Source organism: Apium graveolens, chromosome 5, assembly GCF_009905375.1.
Source record: "Apium graveolens cultivar Ventura chromosome 5, ASM990537v1, whole genome shotgun sequence".
Lineage (NCBI taxonomy): Eukaryota > Viridiplantae > Streptophyta > Magnoliopsida > Apiales > Apiaceae > Apium > Apium graveolens.
The window spans coordinates 252,854,055-252,878,490 of NC_133651.1; the positions used below are offsets into that span (position 1 = coordinate 252,854,055).

The following is a 24,436-nucleotide window of genomic DNA, read 5'->3' on the forward strand; positions in this document are numbered from 1 at the left end:
TGCACCTGCAAGATACTTTGATAATGTGATTATGAAATGCAGGCCAGATAATGGCACATATGAAAGTAACTATTAAGTCAATGGGTCTACACGTAGTCAATATATTTGTCCGGTTACAAGAGAAACACGAGTGAATCTAAAACATATCCCATAGTCAAACTTGAGCCGTTGTTGCAATGCTATGGAAGGAATTCCATTTTAATTCAATTATACAAATTAAAGAATTGTATAGCTGCTGATAGTCTGATGAAATTGTTAAAATATTTGTGACAAAGACATAACTACTAAGTAAATTATTATGGTGATGTAGGCAATGACGTAAGATAACATGAGACAAGTGTGAGACCTGGAGAAAGAATTGATATCTTATTTCTATTTTACACACAAATGTGAATACGACATCTCTGGTAGATAAATTATGAGGACGACTTTTACATGAAGTATTCTTAGACGGGCTACCCAAAATAGGCAGCGGCATGCATGCCTAATGCCCATTCACCGCCAACTTATTACAAACTAATGACACAAGATTGACCTGCTAACGAACAACCATGTAATTTGTAATGAATGCGAGAAAAGCAAAGATATAATCATGTTAAGAACCGCATGATCACGTTATTGAAAATTTATGATGGCATACTCACGCCACTTAATTGAATGAACATGTCAAAATGGGAAAAATATAACAGAAATTTTTCGGTGGCAAGATGGAGGAAAGCACGTGCTCATACTTAAAACTATATGATCACGTTACTTTAATTATTATTTGTTTTTAATTAGGATTTATTTTAACCGCGGCTCTGAAGATTATCACAATCCAAGTGGATACGTTGACATTCAAAGTGAATAACAATAACTAACAAAGTAGTAGGAAAAAATAAGATCGGAATCGAGTTCCTCGAGGCTGAAAATATTTGGTGAGAATTCTTGCTTGACTTTAAATCTTGGTAACCGACTCAATGATATTGTAGAGGATGATATATCATTATTTTATGAGTCTCTTGGAGTTGATAAGTTTCTGAATTGGTATATTGATGTTAAGTTATTTAATGTTATGAGGGTTCTTGAGAGTAAGCAGGTGAAAATTGTGGCTATCACGTTAAAGAGTGTTTCTTTTATATGGTGGGATAAACTTGTTATACACAGAGAAAAAAATTTGAAGAAACCCGTTAGAACATGGCGGAGGATGAAAAAATTGATGATAAAAAAGTTTTTTCCTGGAGGGCTATGAGTCTAAGATGGATATTATGAGTCTAGAAATGTGCTTGAAGAGTATAAGATCAAGGGTGGAGATGAATTGGACAAAGAAGTGTAACATGTCTGAAAGATTGTCTACAGATCTGTAGTGCGTAGAATATAAATGAATAAAAGAGCTTTAGAAATTGTGTTAGACTATTTTTGTGCAATCTCTATAAACTGTGCATGTTGTTCTATAAAACATGTCATATGTCATTTGTCTAGAAATAATTAAACAGTTTAGAACTTTTTGTATTCTTTCAAGTAGAATCTAAGTTCTTCAATATTCAAGAACTTAGATTTGTAGCACAACCTAATTAACTTTGAATAAAGATCAAGTAATTTTTGATAATTATTTCTCTATGTCTTTTACAGTTAATTAATCATCACTACGAAAATACTTTAGTTGTTAAGTACAAGAAATGCTAAACACTGAACTTGATTTCTTGAAAATAATTCATAAAGTTTTTAAGTAAAAATTAAGAAACACTCATTCACCCGTCTCTGTGTGCATCTTATACCTAACAACCTCTAGGGGACTACCCTTTCGTGATCTTTAAGTATTCATGTCTTCATTTATATTACATTAAAGAAATACAAAAAAACTAATCTAATGAAGTTACAAGAAGAACTCGAGTTACATTCAAGATTTAATAATTACAAGATCAAAACGACACGCGAGGCATATTTAAAAACCAAAACCATTAACCTAAGAGTCATAAGTCATAAGAACCATCCACCATCCTCAATTAACACTTAAGAATATGTTAAAACATATTAACATATCAAACCCATCATGATCTAATCATAAAAATAAAATATGACAGAAATCAGAAAATTCGAAATCAAATCTGATAACAAATAATCACAGATTACTGACCCTAAATGACGTCAAACACCTTACAAACGAGTCAAACACCGGTCGCACGTTTTCCTTTCTGAAAAGGTACTCATTTATGAAAATTGGACACCAGACCCCGATTTCAGCAAATCTTTTGCATCCGATTCAGAATCGTATCAAATACGATTCTCATAATAAGAATAGAAATAAATCATGTATATATCAATATATATACAAATTATATAATCATCATATGATTATACAACTCACATGAATATCATATATTCAAAATATATACATATATATATATGTGTGTATGTATGTATATATATACATCTTGTATCAACATCAAAACATCATATAATGCATACATATTTATATATCGTAAAACTAGTGAACATACAAACTAATTAAACACTTTTTGCAAGTAGTTCTGATGCCATTATATATACCGACAGGTTGAAAACCGTTTGCTCCGACTTTTCATAATCCAAATATTTTTGGGTTTAATTAGGGATGACAACAAGTACGGATAATTAGGATTTGACAAAAAATAATATAATACCTTACCAAGACTCTTTTATCAAATGATTTTTCTGGGAGCACACAAAAAGTACAAATCGCGTGAGTTTGACTTATTTTTTCATTGTTGTAATTGGTTTTAATGTTAATTTATACTTACATTCACACCAATTCCACCAATAAAAATAAGTGAAACTTCACTGATTCCACCAATACCTATGTGCACATACTAGAAAAACTCTTTATCAAAACCAACCTATAAGTTGAATGTTAGGTAATGAATACAACACATGGGGTTGAATGTGTTTTGGATATTTTTAAGGCTTTTTGAATATTTGTTACTTGGTTAACAAAGCAGATTAGAGATGCGGTAATATTATGTTATCCGAAATAAAACAGTGCACACAATATTTCAAAACTCACTTAATTTTCTATTAAAATCAAGCTAGTGTTGTAACGACCGAGAAAATTATGCTTGTATTATACTCTAATAAAGATAATTATGTGTATTATTAGTGATTAAGTGTGTTGAGTCGTAAAACCCTAACTACTATGTCCTACGTGTTGTCTGTTTTGATCGGAATGTGTTTCAGGTATTTATCGAGTCTTTTATTACAAAATTATTGGCCCTATTTTTCCAAGAACAACCTATATACTATATCGTTATTCTGAACCCCTAGACGTTTTACAAATTTACCTTTTTCGCGAAAAATGACTTTTCCGCGAAAAACGACTTTACCGGACCACTTCGAAAGTCAAAAACCCCACAAAAATCACATTTTTTTATTTTTATATGATCATGAAATTATCAAACATCATTTCTCTTTGCTTTTTTGTAATATTTATAATTTTTGGGAATTTTTAACATTTATTTTGTATTTATTGGATATTTAAAAATTCATAATTGATACCCAATAATTATAAAAATTGGAGCCAAATATTTTTATTAGATGTGTTATTATCCCCTTAATTTTATTTAGGGGTATTATTTTAAGTAAATATAAATAGTTGTTTATTTATTAATTAACCATTAATAATCTTAAAAAAATCAGAAAAATCAAGAAAATCCCCAATTCTCTAAAATTAGGGTTTGGATTTCTTGAGAATCAAACCACAAATTGAAGGTGTTTATGTTCATCAAATCGAACATGTAAGTATCCGTTTTGAAGCTTGTGAATCGTATTTTCTGATTATGTAATCGTTTTTGTTGTTGAATTTCTCGATTTTAATTTCGTATTTTCGGGTTTAGTATTCGAATTCGGGTTGCTCGATTGGTTGTTTGTTTGATGATTTCGTTGTCATAAGCTTGTAGATCGTCGAGTTTCCTATCGATTCGTACCAGTCTTGTTGAATTAGGTTCACGATTTAAGGTCGCCGGAGAACCGCCGTTCCCGGCGGCGTTTCTTGTTTTTTCGGTTGCAACGGCGACGAGGTCGAGGGAGGAGCTGTCTGGGAAGATGTGGAACGAAAACCCCGAGAAAACCAGTCAGAAAAACCTGTGTTTGGTCGTCGATTTGCGTCGCCAGAAATTTCCCCGCCGGCGCCGGTTTCTAGCGGTTATGGCGGCGTTCTTGAGCACCCGGGAACGACCCGATTTCAACCCGGGAAACGACCCGGGTTTGATCCTAAAAACCCAAATCAGATTCCCTGTTTTATGTTTCTGATTAATTAATTATTTATCTGTATTTTATTAAATCAAAATCAGTTTTAATAATTCCAAAATTTTATTAAAAAAATAGTTTTAAATTCTAAAAATTATTATAATTATATTCTAAATTATTTTATTAATTTAGAAATTTGAAATTAATTATTTATTTAATTATTTATTTATTTAATAGTTTATTTATTATCTATTATTTAATAATTAAGTAATCAATTAATAAATAAGGTTAAAGAAAATCGAATAATATGATTAATGGTTCGATAATTAGTCGAATAACGCGAGTAACTCGTATTTATATGAGTCGTTAATCGATGAGTTGGATTATTATTCGAGCGATAATTTATTTATTCGAAGAGTGTCGTAATAATTATTCATATCGATTATTTATTTGTAAATAGTCGATCTAATCGTATAATTGATAATAATTTGTGATTAATTGTAATAAATTGTAATTAATTCTAATAATTAAGGATTAATTATTTTTAAAATATAATAAATACTAAATAATTATTTAAAAATATATTTAAGGTTTATTTAATAATGATTAATTATTTATAATTGATTTATAATTAATTAAATCTTGATTATAGCGTAGTAATTAAACCGTTAGTCCGATTTGAGTGAAACGAAGACCCTTAGACTTAGAAAAATGACCCGATTCCATTAAAAATAATTATAAATTATAATTTCTTCCGAAAGCGAGTCATCTTGTGATAGTTAATTGTTTGTAGGCCCTATTAGGGGTATAATCGAGCTTAATAAATTCCGAAAAATCAGGAATCGAACCAGATAGGGTTGGTTAATGCATGTATAACCTTATGTGATATATAATTATATATGCGAGTCTGATAGTAATTACGAGTCTAAAATAAATTATGTGCCTTATGTGCTATGTGCTTTACGTGATTATGTGAACCTTATGTGGTATATAATTATATATGCGAGTCTGATAAGATCGTATGGGTAGGCGATTTAGGCTATGTGGTATCAATTTAAGATACGCGTACAAAGTAAGTTATCTAAACGAATATCTTTCCATGATAGATTCAGTACTAGCAAGGCGAATCAAGCTAGAGGTAGAAGGCAGTGAAGCATACGAAGTGAAGTGCACACCAGGCAAGTTTTTCCCCTATTCTAAGTTCAGAATAGTGAAATATATCCCACTCTCCATAACAATTAAACCTTGATAATTATTGTTCACATATACTGATACACAATTATTAATTCTTGTTTCTATTTAATTTCGATTCTTGATTTCTCCCAATTTATTGAATCCTCTATTCATATTCCAATATTGATACCCTTATTTACATATACTCTGATATATCCAGATGTTGGGAAACATCAAAAGCATACTAATTATTCCGGATGCTAAGCTATGGACTGGATGGTTACGATGCGGGCCGGGTATTAACTGGACCCTTTATTAATAGGCCATAGTTGCCTGGGTACCCCTTATGTTGGTTGGGTTTATGCAGTTGGGTATAGATCCGCACTGTATCCTGACTGATCAGCAGGTTATAGTGCATATGTTGGTTCTTATTTCCAGTCTTGTTCATTTGGCACTCGCCAGTAATGGCAAGTTAATATTCCTTACAGAAGCAGATGGTTGTTCAAACTAGCAGATTACGGTTTACTTATTCTTTTCTCTTTACACTATATATATATATATTGTTGCAAGCTTGTTGAGCAATTTTGGCTCACTCACTTTTATTTTTACTCCCATTATTTTTCAGTCAAGGTAGAGAATAAAACCCATCAGAAACCGCATAGTCAATAAGCGAGTCAAGCAGCGGGACCCTCTTATACCAAGGGTGTTTGTCCCAATCCAGAAGAGAGCTTTGAGTTACCAGATCAGGTGTAGCATGAAGAGTAATAGTTGTAGTATGAATAAAAGATGTTTAGTTTAAAATCGTGAATAGAATAATATTTTGTAATAAAGAGAATTCTTGAGACAGCTTGTTTAAACTGGTTTGTAATAAAGTTGGTTTGTCGTTCTTGTTTTTAATCCTTAACCTTGAAAAGATCCTGAGTAGAAGTAGTTCGGGCTAATTATTTTATTTATATTATGCTTGTACAGGTTTAGTGAGTAGTTAGTGTTAGTAATGCCCCAAATCTATAACCCGGATTTGGAGGGTGTTACAATTGGCATCAGAGCTTAGGTTTTGGCCCTTGAAATCAAGAACATTAGAGTTAAAATAAGATAGGAAGATCACATGAGATAGGAGTATTGGTATTAGGGGTTGTTTGTTTATTAGACTAGGAGTTTGTGAGTTCTAGGAATGTGATTTGATTTTTCTGGTGTTATGGTTATTGTGTTAGATGGCTTCTTCAGCATCGTCTTCCGAGCATACAGCATCAGACCCAGTATTGCCCCCAGCATCAGTTCAGGTGTTCCCACCATTACCACCACCTCCACCATTGCCACAGGGACCCGCACCAGGGCAGTTGCCAGTACCCCCTGCATCAGAGTGGGAGAAGTTAGAGCTGCAGATTCCAGCACCACAACCAGAGATTCCATAGTTACAGCCAGAGCCACCTATGTATGCACCTCAGGAGCAGCCTGTCTTATTTCCCGCACCTTTGGCTATTTATGCACCTGTGCCTGGAATATACTAGCTCCCACAACAGGAGTTTATGGATGAGGTAGTAGTAGACTAGCCAGTGCCATTGCCTACTCGAGGTTCCCAGACTGATCTTCGTGAGCACCATATGGTGTCTTACCAGCAGTTCCAGAGTGAGAGGGAGGAGAGGCTGAGATAGTAGGACCAGTGTCGAGAGATACTTGGATTATTTGAGACTAGAGAGGATGGACCAGTCAGAGCACTCTAGCAAGATTATATACTGAGGGAAGACTTCGTCAAATATATAGAGCAGGTTCTCAGGAGATTGTGGATTTGAGACAACAGGATGTGCGCACCGAGGCCGTATATCATAGGGCGATGAGATTGACCGAGGCCGTACCAGCGGCGCTACAACAGGAGTTGAGCCGAGTGCCACCCGGATGTTGATTTCAGATGACAGTAAAGTATTATACCCTGTGTATTATATGTAGATAGATGCAGTCTAGTATAGTATGAACTTCTTTCATGATCAGCTTTATAAGGTAATTGTTGAATCCCTTTCAAATCATTTTTTCTTCAAAATATTGTTTTCTAATTGGGACAAGCAGTGATGTGATGTGACAATTTGTCGAAATGACAAAGAGTCTGGTAGGATGCCACCTAATCATATGTTGTGTGCCATATGATATGACAGACTGGTCATCTTAAGTACTAATATGGTTGTCCCATTCCTATTTAAATTATTATTCATTCTTTCTTCCTCACCCTTGATTTGTTTATTCATGAATCTTTCTGATTGTTTCCTTGTACTCTTATCCCTTACAAAAAGTTTCCAATCAGAATCATATACACAAATTCCTTCTTGTGTAAGGTCTATCCTTTGAATGTTTTAAAAAGGAAGTAAAATGAACCCATGTAGCAGATAAAGTTACGTAATAAGTATGGACAATTGCAAGCCGATGGATGGTGGACATTTACGTGCAGATAAGAATCATTATGTCGATAACGGGATAGTTGTGAGGACAGTAAATCAAAGGCGGGGATATGTATGCATGATACGTTGTAAGTATGAGATTTTTGCGTGAATTGGAGTAATTAGAAAATCGCATGAGGTAAAGTAACTAGAGAAACAAGAAAGTAAAGCTGAATGTATCAGATGAGGTAAATGATCGATTGGACAACGGAGACGAACGAAGAAATCCTTAATAGTAACCAGATAATCGATTAACACATTGTGAAAATGAAGCATACCTCAATCATGCGGGAGATATTTGTCATGAAGATTCAAGATCGAAGAAATGCTAGTTACGAAATAAACTTTGAGTGCGTTCGTCAAGGAATGATTGGGTTTTCACATTCAAGTAAGTGAGTTATGGTAAAATTAATGCTTGTAGCTGGGTCGGCAAAGAAAGTTCAATATGAAAAGACATAAGGGGAGATGAAGGTATGATGGTTTGACTGCAACAATTTTTAAGATGTGAAGCCTTAAAACTAAATGAACTCATTCGCAAGATTATAAGAAGGTTGGTTGAGACCAGGTGTTGGTCATCAAAAGTTGAACAAGTTAATTCATAAGAACAAGTGTATATTGCCAAGGATGGACGAATTGTTAAGTAGAGAGCTTGATTTGAAACATGAACTAGAAGAATTCTAGAATAAATTATAATTATACTCAGTATTGATATTCGGTTATAATCAGAAGATATGATAAAGGTCATGGTATCATCAGAATTGTTCGCTATAATCCTAAGTTAAACTAAAATACGGGTTGTACTGGTTAGTATTATATGCAGTAGTGACATAATAAGTTTAGAAGGTGGCGGTGAATTGGTATATTTGAAGGTTGATTGTGTTTGTTTAAGTGACTGCTGATTGCTTGATTAATTGTTGGTGTCGGGTTGAGCCCGACTGGTAGTCAGTAATATAAAGGAGATGTTGCCCAAAATTTCAGAAATTACCCTACTTTTGAAGATAGAAAGTATACTTCCGTGTGCTATTGATATTCATGTTGATACCCCAAAAATTTATGATCTCGGTTCTTGAAAGAGATTGTTACAGCCAATCCGACTATATATAATTGGTCTTTGATTTCATTTAGCTAGTCATCACTTGGTGCAATTGATCAATTAAGTAAGTTAATTGGTTAATTTTGACCAATTAATGGTTAGTTAGATGGAAATCGATTCCAATTAGATTAAGTCAAAGTTTAATGTGACTTTCTAATCCGAAATCAACACAATGAGGAATTTGGAAAATGTATGAACATCAGTAGAATTCAGAAGTTGTTGCAAGTGCATGAGGCTTTACTTGGATGAATATGCCTTTATAATAGACAAAAGAAATAAAAAGTTATTTATATGGACAAGTGAGAAAAAAATATTTCAAGAACTAAAGATTGAAGATAGAGCAAAGAGAAGGAAGGAAAGGAAGAACGAAAATAGGAAAGGAAGTGGAATCAAAAAGGGTGATAAAGAAACCTTATAAGATGCCATGATTACCTCCTGATCGAGAAATCGAATTCACTATTGATTTGGCACCAGGGACTGAACCAATTTTAAAAGCTCTGTATCAAATGGCGCATGTTAAAATGAAAGAATTAGCAAAGCAATTGCAGGATCTTCTCGACAAAGGAATTATAAGGCTCAGTGTATCCTCATGAGGTGCACCATTGTTGTTCGTGAAGAAGAAAGATGGTAGCATGCGATTATGTATCGATTATCATGAGCTGAATAAGTTAACTCTCAAGAACAAATATCCTTTATCCTGAATCGATGACTTATTTGATCAACTGAAAGGAGCGACATGGTTTTCGAAAATTAATTTAATTTCGGTTATCATCAATTGAAGATCAATGCGGAAGATATTCCAAAGACTGCGTTCCAAACGAGATATGGACATTACAAATTTCTTGTGATGGCATTTGGACTAACTAATGCACCCGCAGCATTCATGGATTTGATGAATCGAGTATTCAAGAAGTGTCTGGATAAGTTTATCATTGTATTTATTGATGACATCTTGATTTATTCGAGGACTGAAGACGAGCATGCAGAGCACCTGAGAATGATATTAGAGACGTTGAGAAAGGAACAACTTTATGCGAAATTTTCAATATGCGAATTTTGGTTGAAGGAAGTGCAATTTCTAGGACATATCATCAGTGTTGAAGGAATTCAAGTCGATCCAGCAAAGATTGAAGCTATTCTAAATTGGGAAAAACCAATGACTCCGACAGAAGTCAGAAGTTTCTTGGGATTAGCAGGTTATTACAGAAGATTTGTTAAAGACTTTGCAAAGATAGCCACACCATTGACTAAGTTGACCCGGAAGAATGAAAAGTTCGAATGGAATGAGAAATACGAAGAGAGTTTTCAAGAATTGAAGAATCGACAGGTAACCGCACCTGTACTTGTTTTACCTGATGATCAAGGAGATTTTGTCATTTATAGCGATGCTTCTTATCGAGGACTTGGATGTGTTTTGATACAACATGGCAATGTAATCGCATACGCTTCTAGACAATTAAAGTTTCATGAGCATAAATATCTGACGCATGTTCTGGAATTAGCAACAATTATATTCGCACGGAAACTTTGGAGACATTATCTTTATGGCGTGAAGTGTGAACTTTACACCGATCATAAAAGTCTAAAGTATATTTTCACGCAGAAAGAACTCAACATGCGACATCGACTTTTATTAGAGCTAATCAAAGACTATGACGTATCAATCAATTATCATCCAGGCAAAGCTAATGTAGTAGCAGATGTACTGAGTCGAAAGGAAAGATTGAACCTGTTAATATCTTCAGAAGACTTGATTAAAGAATTCGATAAATTGGAAATTGAAGTTCGTACTCCAGAAAGTTGAACTGAAATGATTTATGCAATGACTTTTCAGCCAGAATTATTGGAGAAGATAAGAAGGTGTCAAGAAGAAGTAATGAATCACGAAATCGATAATTTGTCAGGAGATGAAATTACCATCCAGAAAGATGACAAGGGAATTTTTCGAGTTACTTCGAGAATCTGGATACCTAATGTACCAGAATTGAAAGCGGAAATTTTGCAAGACGCTCACAGCTCAAGATATTTAATTCATCCCGGAAGCACCAAGATGTATAGATATCTGAAGGAAAACTATTGGTGGCCAGATATGAAGAAAGAGATAGCGAAATGGGTTAGTAAGTGTTATACGTGCCAAAGAGTCAAAGCCAAACATCAACGCTCGAGTGGGTTACTACAACCACTACATATTCCATAATGGAAATGGGAGCACTTAGCTATGGATTTCGTAGTAAGACTTCCAAAGATCAAAGAAAATCACGATGCAACCTGGGTTATTATTGACAGATTAATGAAGTCAGCACATTTCCTTCCATTCAACGAAAGGTTTTCACTGGACAAGTTAGTACATCTATATCTCAAGGAAATTGTGATGCGTCATGGAGTAACTGTATCCATTATATCGGATCGAGATCCCCGTTTTAATTCGAGATTTTGGAGATAATGCCAGGAATGTCTAGGAACCGAGTTAAATATGAGCACCGCTTATCATCCACAAATGGATGGGTAGGGTGAAAGGACTATTCAGACAATTGAAGATATGCTATGTCTTTGCGCAATAGATTTTGAAGGCAATTGGGATGAGCACTTACCGCTAGTGGAATTCTCTTACAACAACCGCTATCATGCGAGTATTGGGATGCCACCTTATGAAGCTTTACACGGAAGAAAATGCAAATCACCTATATATTGGGATGAAGTTGTAGAACGCAAGATTCTAGGTACAAAATTAATTCAGTAGACCAAGGAAAAGGTAGAACTCATTCGAAAATGACTCGAAGCAGCACAGAATCGACAGCGTAAATACGCAGATCCAGCCAGAAGGAATGTGGACTATGAAGAAGGTTAGCATGTACTGCTAAAAGTATCACCATGGAAGGGATTAACTAGGTTTGGCAATAAAGACAAGTTAAAGCATCGTCATGTCGGTCCATTTGAAATTCTGAAGAGAGTTGGAAAAGTTGCAAACGAATTAGCTTTACCACCCCATATGCAGCATATTCATAATGTATTTCATGTGTTAATACTTAGGAAGTATAACCCTGATACAAGACATATAATATAATATGAGCCGGTAGAGCTTCGGGCAGATTTGTCGTATGTAGAACAGCCGATAAGAATTTTAGATCGGCAGGAAAGAGTATTATGAAATAAGTCTGTACCATTAGTGAGAGTTTTGTGAAGAAATCCCGTGGTTGAAGAATCCACCTGGGAGCTTGAGAATGATATATTAGAAAAGTACCCTAAGTTATTTTCATAGCGTGATTCTGAGGACAGAATCCTATTAAGGGGGGAGAATGTAACGACCGAGAAAATTACGCTTGTATTATACTCTAATAAAGATAATTATGTGTATTATTATATGATTAAGTGTGTTGAGTCGTAAAACCCTAACTGCTATGCGCTACGTGTTGTCTGTTTTGATCGGAATGTGTTTCAAGTATTTATCGAGTCTTTTATTATAAAATTTTCAGTTTTATATCAAAACCCGTACAGCTCAAACAATATTTTAAAAGCCCGTATTATAAACAAAATTATTGGCCCTATTTTTCCAAGAACAGCCTATACCATATCGTTATTCTGAACCCCTAGACGTTTTAAAAATTTACTTTTTTCGTGAAAAATGACTTTTCCAGGCCCATTCGGGAGTCAAAAACCCCACAAAAATCACATTTTTTTATTTTTATATGATCATGAAATTATCAGAAATCATTTTTCTTTGCATTTTTGTAATATTCATAATTTTTGGGAATTTTTGACATTTATTTTGTATTTATTGGATATTTAAAAATTCATAATTGATACCCAATAATTATAAAAATTGGGGCCACATATTTTTATTAGATGTGTTATTAGCCCCTTAATTTTATTTAGGGGTATTATTTTAAGTAAATCTAAATAGCTGTTTATTTGTTAATTAATCATAAAAAAATCAGAAAAATCAAGAAAATCCCCAATTCTCTGAAATTAGGGTTTGGAGTTCTTGAGAATCAAAGCACAAATTGAAGGTGTTTATGTTCATCAAATCGAACATGTAAGTAACCGTTTTGAAGCTTGTGAATCGTAGTTCTGATTATGTAATCTTTTTTGTTGTTGAATTTCTAGATTTTAATTTCTTATTTTCGGGTTTAGTATTCGAATTCGGCTTGCTTGATTGGTTGTTTGTTTGATGATTTCGTTGTCATAAGCTTGTAGATCGTCGAGTTTCCTATCGATTTGTACCAGTCTTGTTGAATTTGGTTCACAATTTAAGGTCGCCGGAGAATCGCCGTTCCCGGCGGCGTTTCTTGGTTTTTCGGTTGCAACGGCAACGAGGTCGAGGGAGGAGCCGTCTGGGAAGCTGTGGAATGAAAACCCCGAGAAAACCAGTCAGAAAAACCTGTGTTTGGTCATCGATTTGCGTCGTCGGAAATTTCCCCGCCGGCGCCGGTTTTCTGGCAGTTATGGCGGCGTTCTTGAGCAACCCGGGAACGACCCGGTTAACCCGGGAAACGACCCGGGTTTGATCCTTAAAACCCAAATCAGATTCCCTGTTTTATGTTTCTGATTAATTAATTATTTATCTGTATTTTATTACATCAAAATCAGTTTTTAATAATTCCAAAAATCTATTAAAAAATTAGTTTTAAATTCTGAAAATTATTGTAATTAATTTCTAAATTATTTTATTAATTTAGATATTCGATTAATTATTTAATTATTTAATTAATTATTTATTTATCTATTATTTAATAATTAATTAATTAATTAATAAATAAGGTTAAAAATAATTGAATAATATGATTAATGGTTCGATATATAGTTGAATAACGTGAGTAACTCGTATCTATATGAGTAGTTAATCGATGAGGGGATTATTATTCGAGCGATAGTTTATTTATTCGAAGAGTGTCATAATAATTATTCGTATCGATTATTTATTTGTTAATAGTCGATCTAATCGTATAATTGATAATAATTTGTGATTAATTGTAATAAATTGTAATTAATTCTAATAATTAAGGATTAATTATTTTTAAAATATAATAAATACTAAATAATTATTTAAAAATATAATTAAGTTTTATTTAATTATGATTAATAATTTATAATTGATTTATAATTAATTAAATCTTGATTATTGCGTAGTAATTAAACCGTTAGTCGATTTGAGTGAAACGAAGACCCTTGGACTCAGAAAAATGACCCGATTCCATTAAAAATAATTATAAATTATAATTTCTTCGGAAAGTGAGTCGTCTTGTGATAGTTAATTGTTTTTAGGCCCTATTAGGGGTATAATCGAGCTTAATAAATTTTGAAAAATCAGGAATCGAACTAGATAGGGTTGGTTAAAGCAGGTATAAGCCTAATATCCATTCTAATAATAATTACGAGTCTAAAATAAATTATTTGCCTTATGTGCTATGTGACTTACGTGATTATGTGAACCTTATGTGGTATATAATTATATATGCGAGTCTGATAAGATCGTATGGGTAGGCGATTAGGGCTACGTGGTATCAATTTGAGATACGCGTATGAAGTAAGTTATCTAAACGAATATCTTTCCATGATAGATTTAGTACTAGCAAGGTGAATTAAGTCAAAGGTAAAAGGCAGTGAAGCATACGAAGTGAAGTGCACACCAGGCAAGTTTTTCCCCTATTCTAAGTTCAGAATAATGAAATATATCCCACTTTCCATAAAAAATTACACCTTGATAATTATTGTTCACATATATTGATACACAATTATTGATTCTTGTTTCTATTTCATTTCAATTCTTAATTTCTCCCAATTTATTAAATCCTCTATTCATATTCCAATATTGATACCCTTATTTACATATACTCTGATATATCCTGATGTTGGGATACATCAAAAGCATACCGATTATTCTGGATGCTAAGCTATGGACTGGATGGTTATAATGCGGGCCGAATATTAACCGAACCCTTTATTAATAGGCCATAGTTTCCTGGGTACCCCTTATGTTGGTTGGGTTTATGCAGTTGGGTATAGATCTGCACTGTATCCTGACTGATCAGCAGGTTATAGTGCATATGTTGGTTCTTGTTTCCATTATTGTTCATTTGGCACTCGCCATTAATGATAAGTTAATATTCCTTACAGAAACAGATGGTTGTTCAAACCAGCAGATTATGGTTTACTTATTCTTTTCTCTTTACACTATATATATATTGTTGCAGGCTTGTTGAGCAATTTTGGCTCACCCCCTTTTATTGTTACTCCCATTGTTTTTCAGTCAAGGTAGAGAATGAAACCCATCAAAAACCGCATAGTCAAGAAGCGAGTCAAGCAACAGGACCCTCTTATACCAAGGGTGTTTGTCCCTATCCCAGAAGAGAGCTTTGAGTTACCAGATCAGATGTAGCAGGAAGAGTAATAGTTGTAGTATGAATAAAAGATGTTTAGTTTAAAATTGTGAATAGAATAATATTTTGTAATAAAGAGAATTCTAGAGACAGATTGTTTAAACTGGTTTGTAATAAAGTTGGTTTGTCATTCTTGTTTTCAATCCTTAACCTTGAAAAGAACTTGAGTAGTAGTAGTTCGGGGTAATTATTTTATTTATATTATGCTTGTATAGGTTTAGTGAGTAGTTAGTGTTAGTAATGCCCCAAATCTATACCCCGGATTTGGAGGTTGTTACAAGTGTTTTGCTACAAATCCCGGGTTCTTTGTAAGTAAAGAATTCAACTTCTTTCTTGAGAGAGTTACAAGAAAAACTAGATTTGTTTTATACTTATAAAAATAAAGGACCAGTGTTTACTTTATAGATTAGTAAACACAGGTTTACACAACATGCAATAAGATGTACTGAACCCTACTTTAAGTTATCTCTAAAGCTTTTTATTTCTGGCTTAGAGTATCTTTGAAAATCCTATAGATCTGTGACTTTCCTTTGTCAGTTAATCTTGGTCTTTGATCTTACACTCTTCAAGCTGATTTTGTAGACTTTTCAATCTAAGTGATTAGATCGTTTGTTGAGTGATAATCTTGAATATTTAACTTGTCTGCATTTTATACTTGAGGTTCATATCGAGATCTCTAGTTTGGTGTAAATAGAACTGACATCTCGATAAGTATAATGGCTTATCAAGATATCTTAGTTCTCTATAAGTGTCTTTGAGTTTTTGAGATCTCTAAGTTTTCTATAAGTGAATTTGGCTTGTCAAGGTGTCCAAAACTCTACATGTAAAAATGACTGTTTGATATCTCTGAGATTTCTATAGACATTTTGACTTGTCGATATCTCTGAGATCTCTGGTGAGAAAATTGACTTGTCGATATCTCCCATCTTCATATCTTCATTTTGACTTGTCGATATCTCTAAATTCTCTGTATGCAAAATGACTTTTCGATATCTTCAATCTTCATATATTCATTTGACTTGTCGATATCTCTGGGACTTCTCTATAAGCCAATTTGGACTTCTCGATAAGTCATTCTGGAGTTCTCGAATGACTTCTCTATATGGCTTGATCTGTAACTTGTCGATATCTTGACTTAGAATATTTTCCATATTCAACTCCAAGCTTCTGTATCATTTCTCTGAGGCATGATCTGTCTTGATCTTCTTTCAGAGTTTATTCCTTAGGCTTGAACTGTTTACAAGAAAGTACTTCAGTCTGATCTTTTAACCATTTTATAGACTAAAGCAATAAAATACAGAATACAAATTTAATTACCAATACAACTGAATCTTAAGGCTGCCAATTTGACTTAGTTTTGTTATAGTATAGGCATGTCTTGCACAACATTGAACCAAATAAATTTAACGTTAGACGTCTGAACTACAGTGCCAAAATAAATATCTAAAACATAAGTTTATTGACAAATATTTCCTGTGAAAATTTAAATATTCATTCTCACAATTTTTAAATATTTCTACTTGTTTACTCCCACAATCCCGTACTGGTTGTTTACATGTAGTACAATTATCCGGGGTTTACATGTAGGACAATATTTTTAATGGATCAAATAACAGTATTTTTAATGGATCAAAATGTCATTTTGGCGTGTAAAATGGTTCAAAATATCATTTTTAACAATAATGACGCATGCAATGTTTGAAAAACCACCCAAAACGCTAGATGTAGTGTTTTTTTAATGGGGGTAACGTTACTTCATGCAACGTTTATGCCTTTTGTTTTTTTTCTCTTATTTTGAACTTCATTCGGGGTATTATTTAGCGGCCCGGAAATATCACTTAATGTCATATTTTTTATATTTCTTTTTATTTAATATTTTTAAAATTTAAGAGTATACCATAATTTAATTTTTTTTAACATTTACAGTTCACCAATCCCGTTTTGGGTTTTAAAAATATTAAAAAATATTTAATAAATATTACACTGATTTAGGGTTTAGGATTTAGGGTCTAGTTCTTAACCCGTAGAGCATAAACCCTAGAAATCAAAAATGTAAATTTTAAACTAAATAATTTTAAATTTAAGAGTGTAACTTAATTTAATAATTTTTAACATATTACGGTTCACCAATCCCCTTTTGGGTTTTAGAAACAATTCAAATATTTTTTTAGTATTTAATATTTAATAATTTTTTATTTGAGCTTATATAAATATTTTAAAAAATATATGTGCAAAACGCTAAATGAAGAACGCTACCTAATGTAGTGTTTGATTTCAAAACACAACTTGATCTTGCATTTGCCTATTTAAAAAAATCAATGATTCATAACGTTACAAATATTGTGTTTTGGGCTTTTTGCCTAAATGCTACACGATATAGTGTCTTGAAATGATAATTTAGGTCATTATTTTTTAAAGTGATATTTTGGATCATTTTGTGACATTTCGGGTCACCAAGCTTGTATAACTTACTTTTATAATTTTTTCATTTTGTTATTCACAAAAAAACGAGGGGAACATGGAGTATAAGTTTACCTAATCAAAATGCATATTTACACTTTTAAAAGGATTGTAGTTGATTTGACAATTCGCAAAAAATTTTGAACATAATTAAACAAAAATGTATGTTGTATTTCTCTTTATTGCATATAAATATAATTTCTATTTATAATATAATAATTAATAAATGAAATTTATGGTTAACACTAAATATTGTATTAACATCGTAACTGAATATATCTTGTTAATAATTATAATACACCATGAAACTAAATTTTATAAATTAATTTCAAAAATTAATTTAAACCAGAATTATTTTTTTATGTTACTTTTATATGATAATAAATAACCAATGTAAATTTAGGACATTCAGTATCAAAGAATTGCTTAAAATTATTTAGCAAAAAAAAGGAAAAAAAATTGTTTAAAATTATGGATAAGGGTTGGTTAATTGTAGTACATGGGTCATCCAGATTTTTAACTAAAAGTTTGTCATACAGTTAAAGAGCCTCTTTCAAGTAATATGGTTGGAAATACGAAAAAATATTACATGAGTTTAATATATTATCGGGAATAAATATATATTGTGTCTTGAAACAGTAGAAAAATAATAAAATATTGTTTTAGTAAGATTATTATTTTATTGAGTACTGTAGTTGGAATTGCTGGATTAGCTGGTGAATCTGAGTTACCATGGTGTGTGTTAGGTGATTTTAATGACCTGATGTTTGCCCATGAAAAGAAAGGGGGGCGACCTCACCCTCGAAGATTGCTAGAGGGTTTTGTTGATGCTGTTAATGACTGTGGTTTAATAGATATGGGTTTCTCTGGGAACGAGTTTACATGGGAGAGAGCTCGTGGTCAAACTAATTGGATTCAGGAGCGCCTCGATAGAGGACTTGCAAACCAGCAGTGGCAAAGTTTGTTTCCAGACGCGAAGATAAGAGTTTGGGATGTGTCTTCTTCGGATCATCTCCCGTTGATACTAGAGTTAAACAGACAAGTGTATGTTCAAAAAAGTTGTCGGTTTAAGTTTGAAAATATATGGATCAGGGAAGCTGACTGTTACAATTTAATAAACCAAAGCTGTAATATGCAAGAGGGATTGGGGATAATGGAAAAAATTAAGTACTGTACGATGAAGTTGCAAGAGTGGGGTGGAGGGCAGTTGAAAGAGTTGGGGGTGCAGATTAAGCAGAGTAAAGGGAGGTTGCATAGGCTACGGTCGAGAAGGGATATGTATGGAGTTCGGCAGTATAACGAGGAAAGAGATAAGTATCTTCGACTATTGGAAAAGCGTGAAATTTACTGGAGCCAAAGAGCGAAGCAATTCTGGCTTAAGCATGGTGACCAAAATTCTAGGTTCTTCCATAGCTTTGCAACTGGTCGGAGACAGCAGAATCAGCTCAAGGGGTTGAGAAACAAAGATGGGGAATGGAAAGATGATGAGACAGAGATGCAGAACATTGTGGTTGATTATTTTACAGGTTTGTTTAAAGCTACGCCGGATATAGAAAGTTTAACGGAGAGAGAGGCTGTTATGCACGTTACTGAAGGTCAAAACGAGGAACTGATAAAGCCTATCCTGAGAGAGGAAGTGAAAGAAGCTATTTTCTCAATGCATCCAGAAAAATCACCGGGTGAAGATGGTCTTAATCCAGCTTTTTATCAGACGTATTGGAATATAGTTGGGGATGATGTTTTCAAATTTTGTGTAGATTTTTTTGAAACGGGGGAACTGTATTAAGGAGTTAATCGAACTGTCGTGTGCCTTATTCCAAAAATAAAGCAGCCTCAAAGCATGACGGACTTACGTTCGATCTCTCTATGCAATGTGTTGTTTCGTACTGTATCGAAAGTAATGACGAATAGGCTTAAGAGTTGTCTGCCTACATTGATCTCCATAAATCAAAGTGCTTTTGTTCAAGGAAGATTGCTGTCTGACAATGCGCAGATTGCGTATGGCTATGCGGGGTTAAAAATCGATATTTCAAAAGCCTATGATCGGCTTGAGTGGAAGTTCATTGAAGATATGCTGGGTAAATATGGGTTTCACCAGAGATGGATATCTCGTGTCATGACATGTATTCGAACTATTTCTTATAGTTTCTTAAAAAAAGGAGAGGTGTTTGGCCAAGTCATTCCAGAGCGTGGGATAAGGCAAGGGGATCATATATCCCCTTACTTGTATATTTTGTGTGCTGAAGGGTTGAGCTCGATGATTAGACGAAATGAGGAGGTGGGTTTAATACATGGTTGTAAAATTGCTAATGGAGCTCCAAGGGTCTCTCATTTACTATTTGCAGATGATTGCTACCTGTTCTTTAAAGCAACTTTAACAGATGCTGTCGCAATAAAAAATGTTTTGAAACGATATGAAAAAGTGTCTGGGAAAGCGATAAATTTTATGAAATCTAGTGTTACGTTTAGCCCGAACACAGCTAGTGAAGAAAAATTGAGAATCTGTGAAGCATTGGGAGTCGAGGAAGTGGAGAATCCGGGCAGATATTTGGGCGTGCCAATGGTGGTAGGGCGAAAGAAGAAAGAGGTTTTTGGCTTTCTCACGGATAAAGTGAAGCAAAAGCTGAATAATTGGAAGAGTAAAAAAATTTCGAAGGCTGGGAAACATACTTTATTGCAAACATCATGTCAAGTGCTGCCAAATTTCTGGATGAACTTAATGACTATTCCTGCTAAAATTTGTCAAACTATACAAAGACAAATGAATCAGTTTTGGTGGGGGAATGGAGGTCAGAGTAAAGGTGTGAAGTGGTTGGCTTGGGGAAGAATGTGTGAAGCTAAAGCGAGTGGTGGCCTGGGGTATAAAGATTTACAGCAATTTAACCTCGCGATGCTCGCAAAACAGGGATGGAGACTGGTAAATGGAGAGAATGCGTTTGTTACAAGTATAATGAAAGCCAGATATTTTTCGAAGACGGATTTTTTCAATGCGGAACTAGGAGCAAATCCAAGTTATATGTGGTGAAGCATCTTATCAACTCAGGATATTGTTAAACAAGGATGCAGAAGGAAGATAGGAAATGGCAAAGAAACTCTTGTTTGGAAAACCCCCTGACTTCCAGATGTGGAGAATGGAATGCTTACGACTGAAATGCCACATCAGCTAGCAAATATTAAAGTGGTAAGTTTGATGAAAAATGATGGGAGGGAGTGGGACGAGGAGATCCTAAATGACATTTGTGATGAAAGAGATAGACTGTTAATACTGAAAATTGCAGTGCCTGGGAGAGAAAAGGAAGATTCATGGTACTGGGTCTTGGAGGAAAAGGGAGAATTTACTGTCAAAAGCTGTTATAATCATATAAGGGGAGAGAGGAACATGGGGAATGCATCTTTCTGGAGGAAGTTATGGTCTTTGAAATTACCAGGTAAAATTCTTCATTTTATATGGCGTGCGTGTAAATTGTGCTTGCCTACTGCTGTGGATTTGAAAATTAAACATGTAAACGTGGAGACTGTATGCTCATGGTGTCATAATTCTGAGGAAAATGGAACTCATGTGCTTTTTGAATGTGTATTTGCAAGAGCCGTCTGGGAGGCTGTTGGTTTGATAGATTTGATCCAGGTCGCACCAAATGAAAATGTTTTTGATGTATTTCTTAAAATATTCACTCATTGTACAAGACATCAGGCAGCAGCAGTGGCTTTGTTTAGTTGGCATATCTGGAATCGAAGAAATAAATGGTTGTGGGAGCGTATAAATATGTCAGTGTATGGCACTAAAGCAACAGCTATAAAGATGTTGGAGGATTGGAAGCATGCCCAGCAGGAGGATAGTGCGAGGAGAACAGGTCAAAATATGGGAAGTAGGGTGTGGCAAAAACCAGCCACGGGGTGGGTTAAGATCAACACGGATGCAGCCGTTGTTCCTGGTACTCATAAAATAGGAACTGGAGCAGTAATAAGGGATGAAGATGGCCGTTTTCTGAATGCGAGGTGTATGGATATTGCGGGTGAATGGAGTGTGAGAGAAGCTGAGGCTCGAAGCCTGCAAGATGTTGTTCAATGGACAGTGGCTCTGGGATTCAGGAAATGCATTTTTGAGTTTGACTCGAAAATTGTTGTGGATGCTTGTAATGGCGGGTCTGGTAGATCAAACTTTCATTCCATTATAACCGAGTGTGTTGAAGAGTTTAAGCACCTCGATGAGGTTAAGGTGCAATTTTCGTATAAATCTGCGAATTTAGTGGCTCATACGTTAGTTAGAGCCTCTATTTCTATGTCAGGTTTTTATAAATGGCAGGGGGATGTCCCCGAATTCATTAGTGATGTATTGAGCTTTGAGTTAATATAATTAATGCAAGTGTTTTTTTTTTCAAAAAAAAACTATTACTAGCAATTTGTAATGATCGATTTAATGAATATCCACTTCGTATTAATCTAATTTTTTTTTCTTTTGTTTTTTGTCAGGCATATTGATCTCTTTAAATCTTACAGAATCCGAAAACTTTTGAATATGGGTTTGGGTTTTAGTTTAATTTTTAAACACCAGGTTTGCATTTGGTGCATAAAATTTCGAACCAAACTCAAATAAACTAAAACACGTTTGGAATTCGACCTGAATCTGTCCAGACGAGAAACTCGTTTGAAAATTTTAGAAAAATAATATTCACTAACTGTAGATTCATCTTGCCAAGTTTGATGATTCTTATTATTTGGCGCATCACATAATGGTAAATGAACAAAAAACAACATTAAGCACACTTTGGGGGAGCTTTCATTTGGGCCATAAGCACCTTTGAGAAGTCATACAACTTGTCAGTTTGAGGCATGACATCCTTGACAGCAGCATCTGAGCAAAAGTTGTGAGCCCAGTTGACAAGCCCAGGTGTATTAGCTTCATCGATGAGTTTCACATTGTTCACCTTCTCTGTAACTCTCATCCATCCCAGAAAGGATCCCAATGCAATGTCGAGATACCCAATTTTCTCCCCTCCAAAAAACATCTTGCCTCTGCTGCATTTTGTATATGCATCTTCCAATAAAACCAGTCCTTCCTGCACTAGCTTTATCGCGGCATTCTTCTCTTCCTCCCCATTACTTGTTGCTATGCTTCTCAACGATGGAAACCACTGCACTAGCAATATTGTTACTAAATGGATTATAACTTAAGGGTGACGTTGAAGAAAATTACTAAATGGATCATATACAATAATACAAACCTTTTCGTCTAGGTAAGCAGCCCAAAAACGCGCTATGGCACGATCGTATGGATCAGAAGGCATAATTGAATGATTTGATGACCAAACCTCATCGATATACTCAACAATGATAAGGGACTCGCAAATGGACTTATCTCCGTGAATTAGGACAGGTATTTTCTTATGAACTGGATTGGATTTGAGAAGAAGCTCGGTTTTGGTACCGAGCTTTTCCTGGAGAAATTCATAATCAACAGATTTTATGTTTAGAGAAATTCTAGGCCTCATCACATATGGACTAGGCCATGCACCCAAAACTTTCACTTCCTTGCAGCTCATGATTTTACCAGAGGAAAACAGAACTCAAATTGTGTATGACTAGTTGACTATGATGATAAACTTATACAACGGGAAAGCAATTATGTTGCAAAATTTGTTGGTAAGCAATGAAGTCTGGTAGGTAAAGATTGCATGCATCAACGAGAAAAATGAAATATTGGTAGGTGCATTAAGTTAAGTTAAGTGGGTACTGCGAGAAGCACTGCACCATCACATAATTGTGAAGTGTTTTTATACAGCTTCTAATTTTGAAGTTGAAATAGTTGTTATAATATACAGCTGAGCCAGAGAGTTTATTAACAACAATGATCCAAACTTAAGTTCGAATGGTAGGTAAAGTGCATACTGTAATAATTTCTTATAAAGCAGCAGATAATTGGAAAGTTGGTAGGTGAACTGTGTGGCTCTCTGTTTTTGCATGAATATTTCTATAATTAATGCAATGCAATCTGCTTAAAAATTAAAAATACAAAAACATATGCACCAGCCGGGAATCGAACCCGGGTCTGTACCGTGGCAGGTTACTATTCTACCACTAGACCACTGGTGCCATGTGGAAACCTGATAGCAAAAGCTTACTAGTTAACCCCGCCGAAGTACATGTTAAACTTAAGAGAGGATGCAAAATTAACAAAGTTCATATAATTATTGTTTTTGTGGTTATCAAATAATGTACAAGCAAGAAAGAAAGATGGCACATTGTACAATGTACACAGAGTGGTCTGCTGCTTCAACTAAACAAGCAGCATAAACCGAAACCTATCTGTATATTAAAGTTAAAAGCATAGTCTATAGTGAAGAATTTAGAGCAGCACAAACGAATTATTCGTTAAACTTTTCAACTGAACTAATTGGGGAGACGTTATACAGTTTCTAACCAAGTAATGGAAGAGAACAGAGCACCTGGAGAATTTAACAACCCCTGACTGATTTTGGCATGGCATGTTCTAGCTGCATCGAGATTCCTTTTGGCTCGAAATGTGTTTTACCATTTCATTTCTCTGATAATTCACTTCACACAGACACTAGTAGTGTCATTCCAGACTGAAATATATTATTACAATGGTTGCAGAAGTCCAGGATAAGTACTTGTAGAAACATGTCATGTCCTATAATACTTTAAAAATTGAAGAACATCCTTGGTCCATCCTGGCTAATGGAATAGAG

General features: G+C 34.3%; 2 protein-coding genes and 1 non-coding gene across 3 annotated transcripts; 1 reads left to right on the plus strand and 2 right to left on the minus strand.

Moving 5' to 3' along the window:
- The first annotated feature begins 7,767 nt into the window (after positions 1-7,767).
- On the plus strand, positions 7,768-19,515 carry LOC141660875 (uncharacterized). Its single transcript, XM_074467857.1, has 2 exons — positions 7,768-7,888; positions 18,425-19,515. Exons 1-2 carry the CDS (start codon positions 7,768-7,770, stop codon positions 19,513-19,515), a joined length of 1,212 nt encoding a protein of 403 aa, XP_074323958.1.
- Positions 19,516-22,373: 2,858 nt separating this feature from the next.
- Positions 22,374-23,586, minus strand: LOC141725063 (glutathione S-transferase U17-like). The gene is made up of 2 exons (XM_074527442.1): positions 22,952-23,586; positions 22,374-22,861 (listed from the first exon to the last, which is right to left on the minus strand). The coding sequence occupies exons 1-2, from the start codon at positions 23,267-23,269 to the stop codon at positions 22,484-22,486; spliced, it is 696 nt and encodes a 231-aa protein (XP_074383543.1). The 5' UTR covers positions 23,270-23,586; the 3' UTR covers positions 22,374-22,483.
- Positions 23,587-23,748: 162 nt separating this feature from the next.
- On the minus strand, positions 23,749-23,819 carry TRNAG-GCC (transfer RNA glycine (anticodon GCC)). The gene has a single exon. It is a non-coding gene; the product is annotated as a tRNA-Gly (tRNA).
- Between the last annotated feature and the right edge of the window lie 617 nt (positions 23,820-24,436).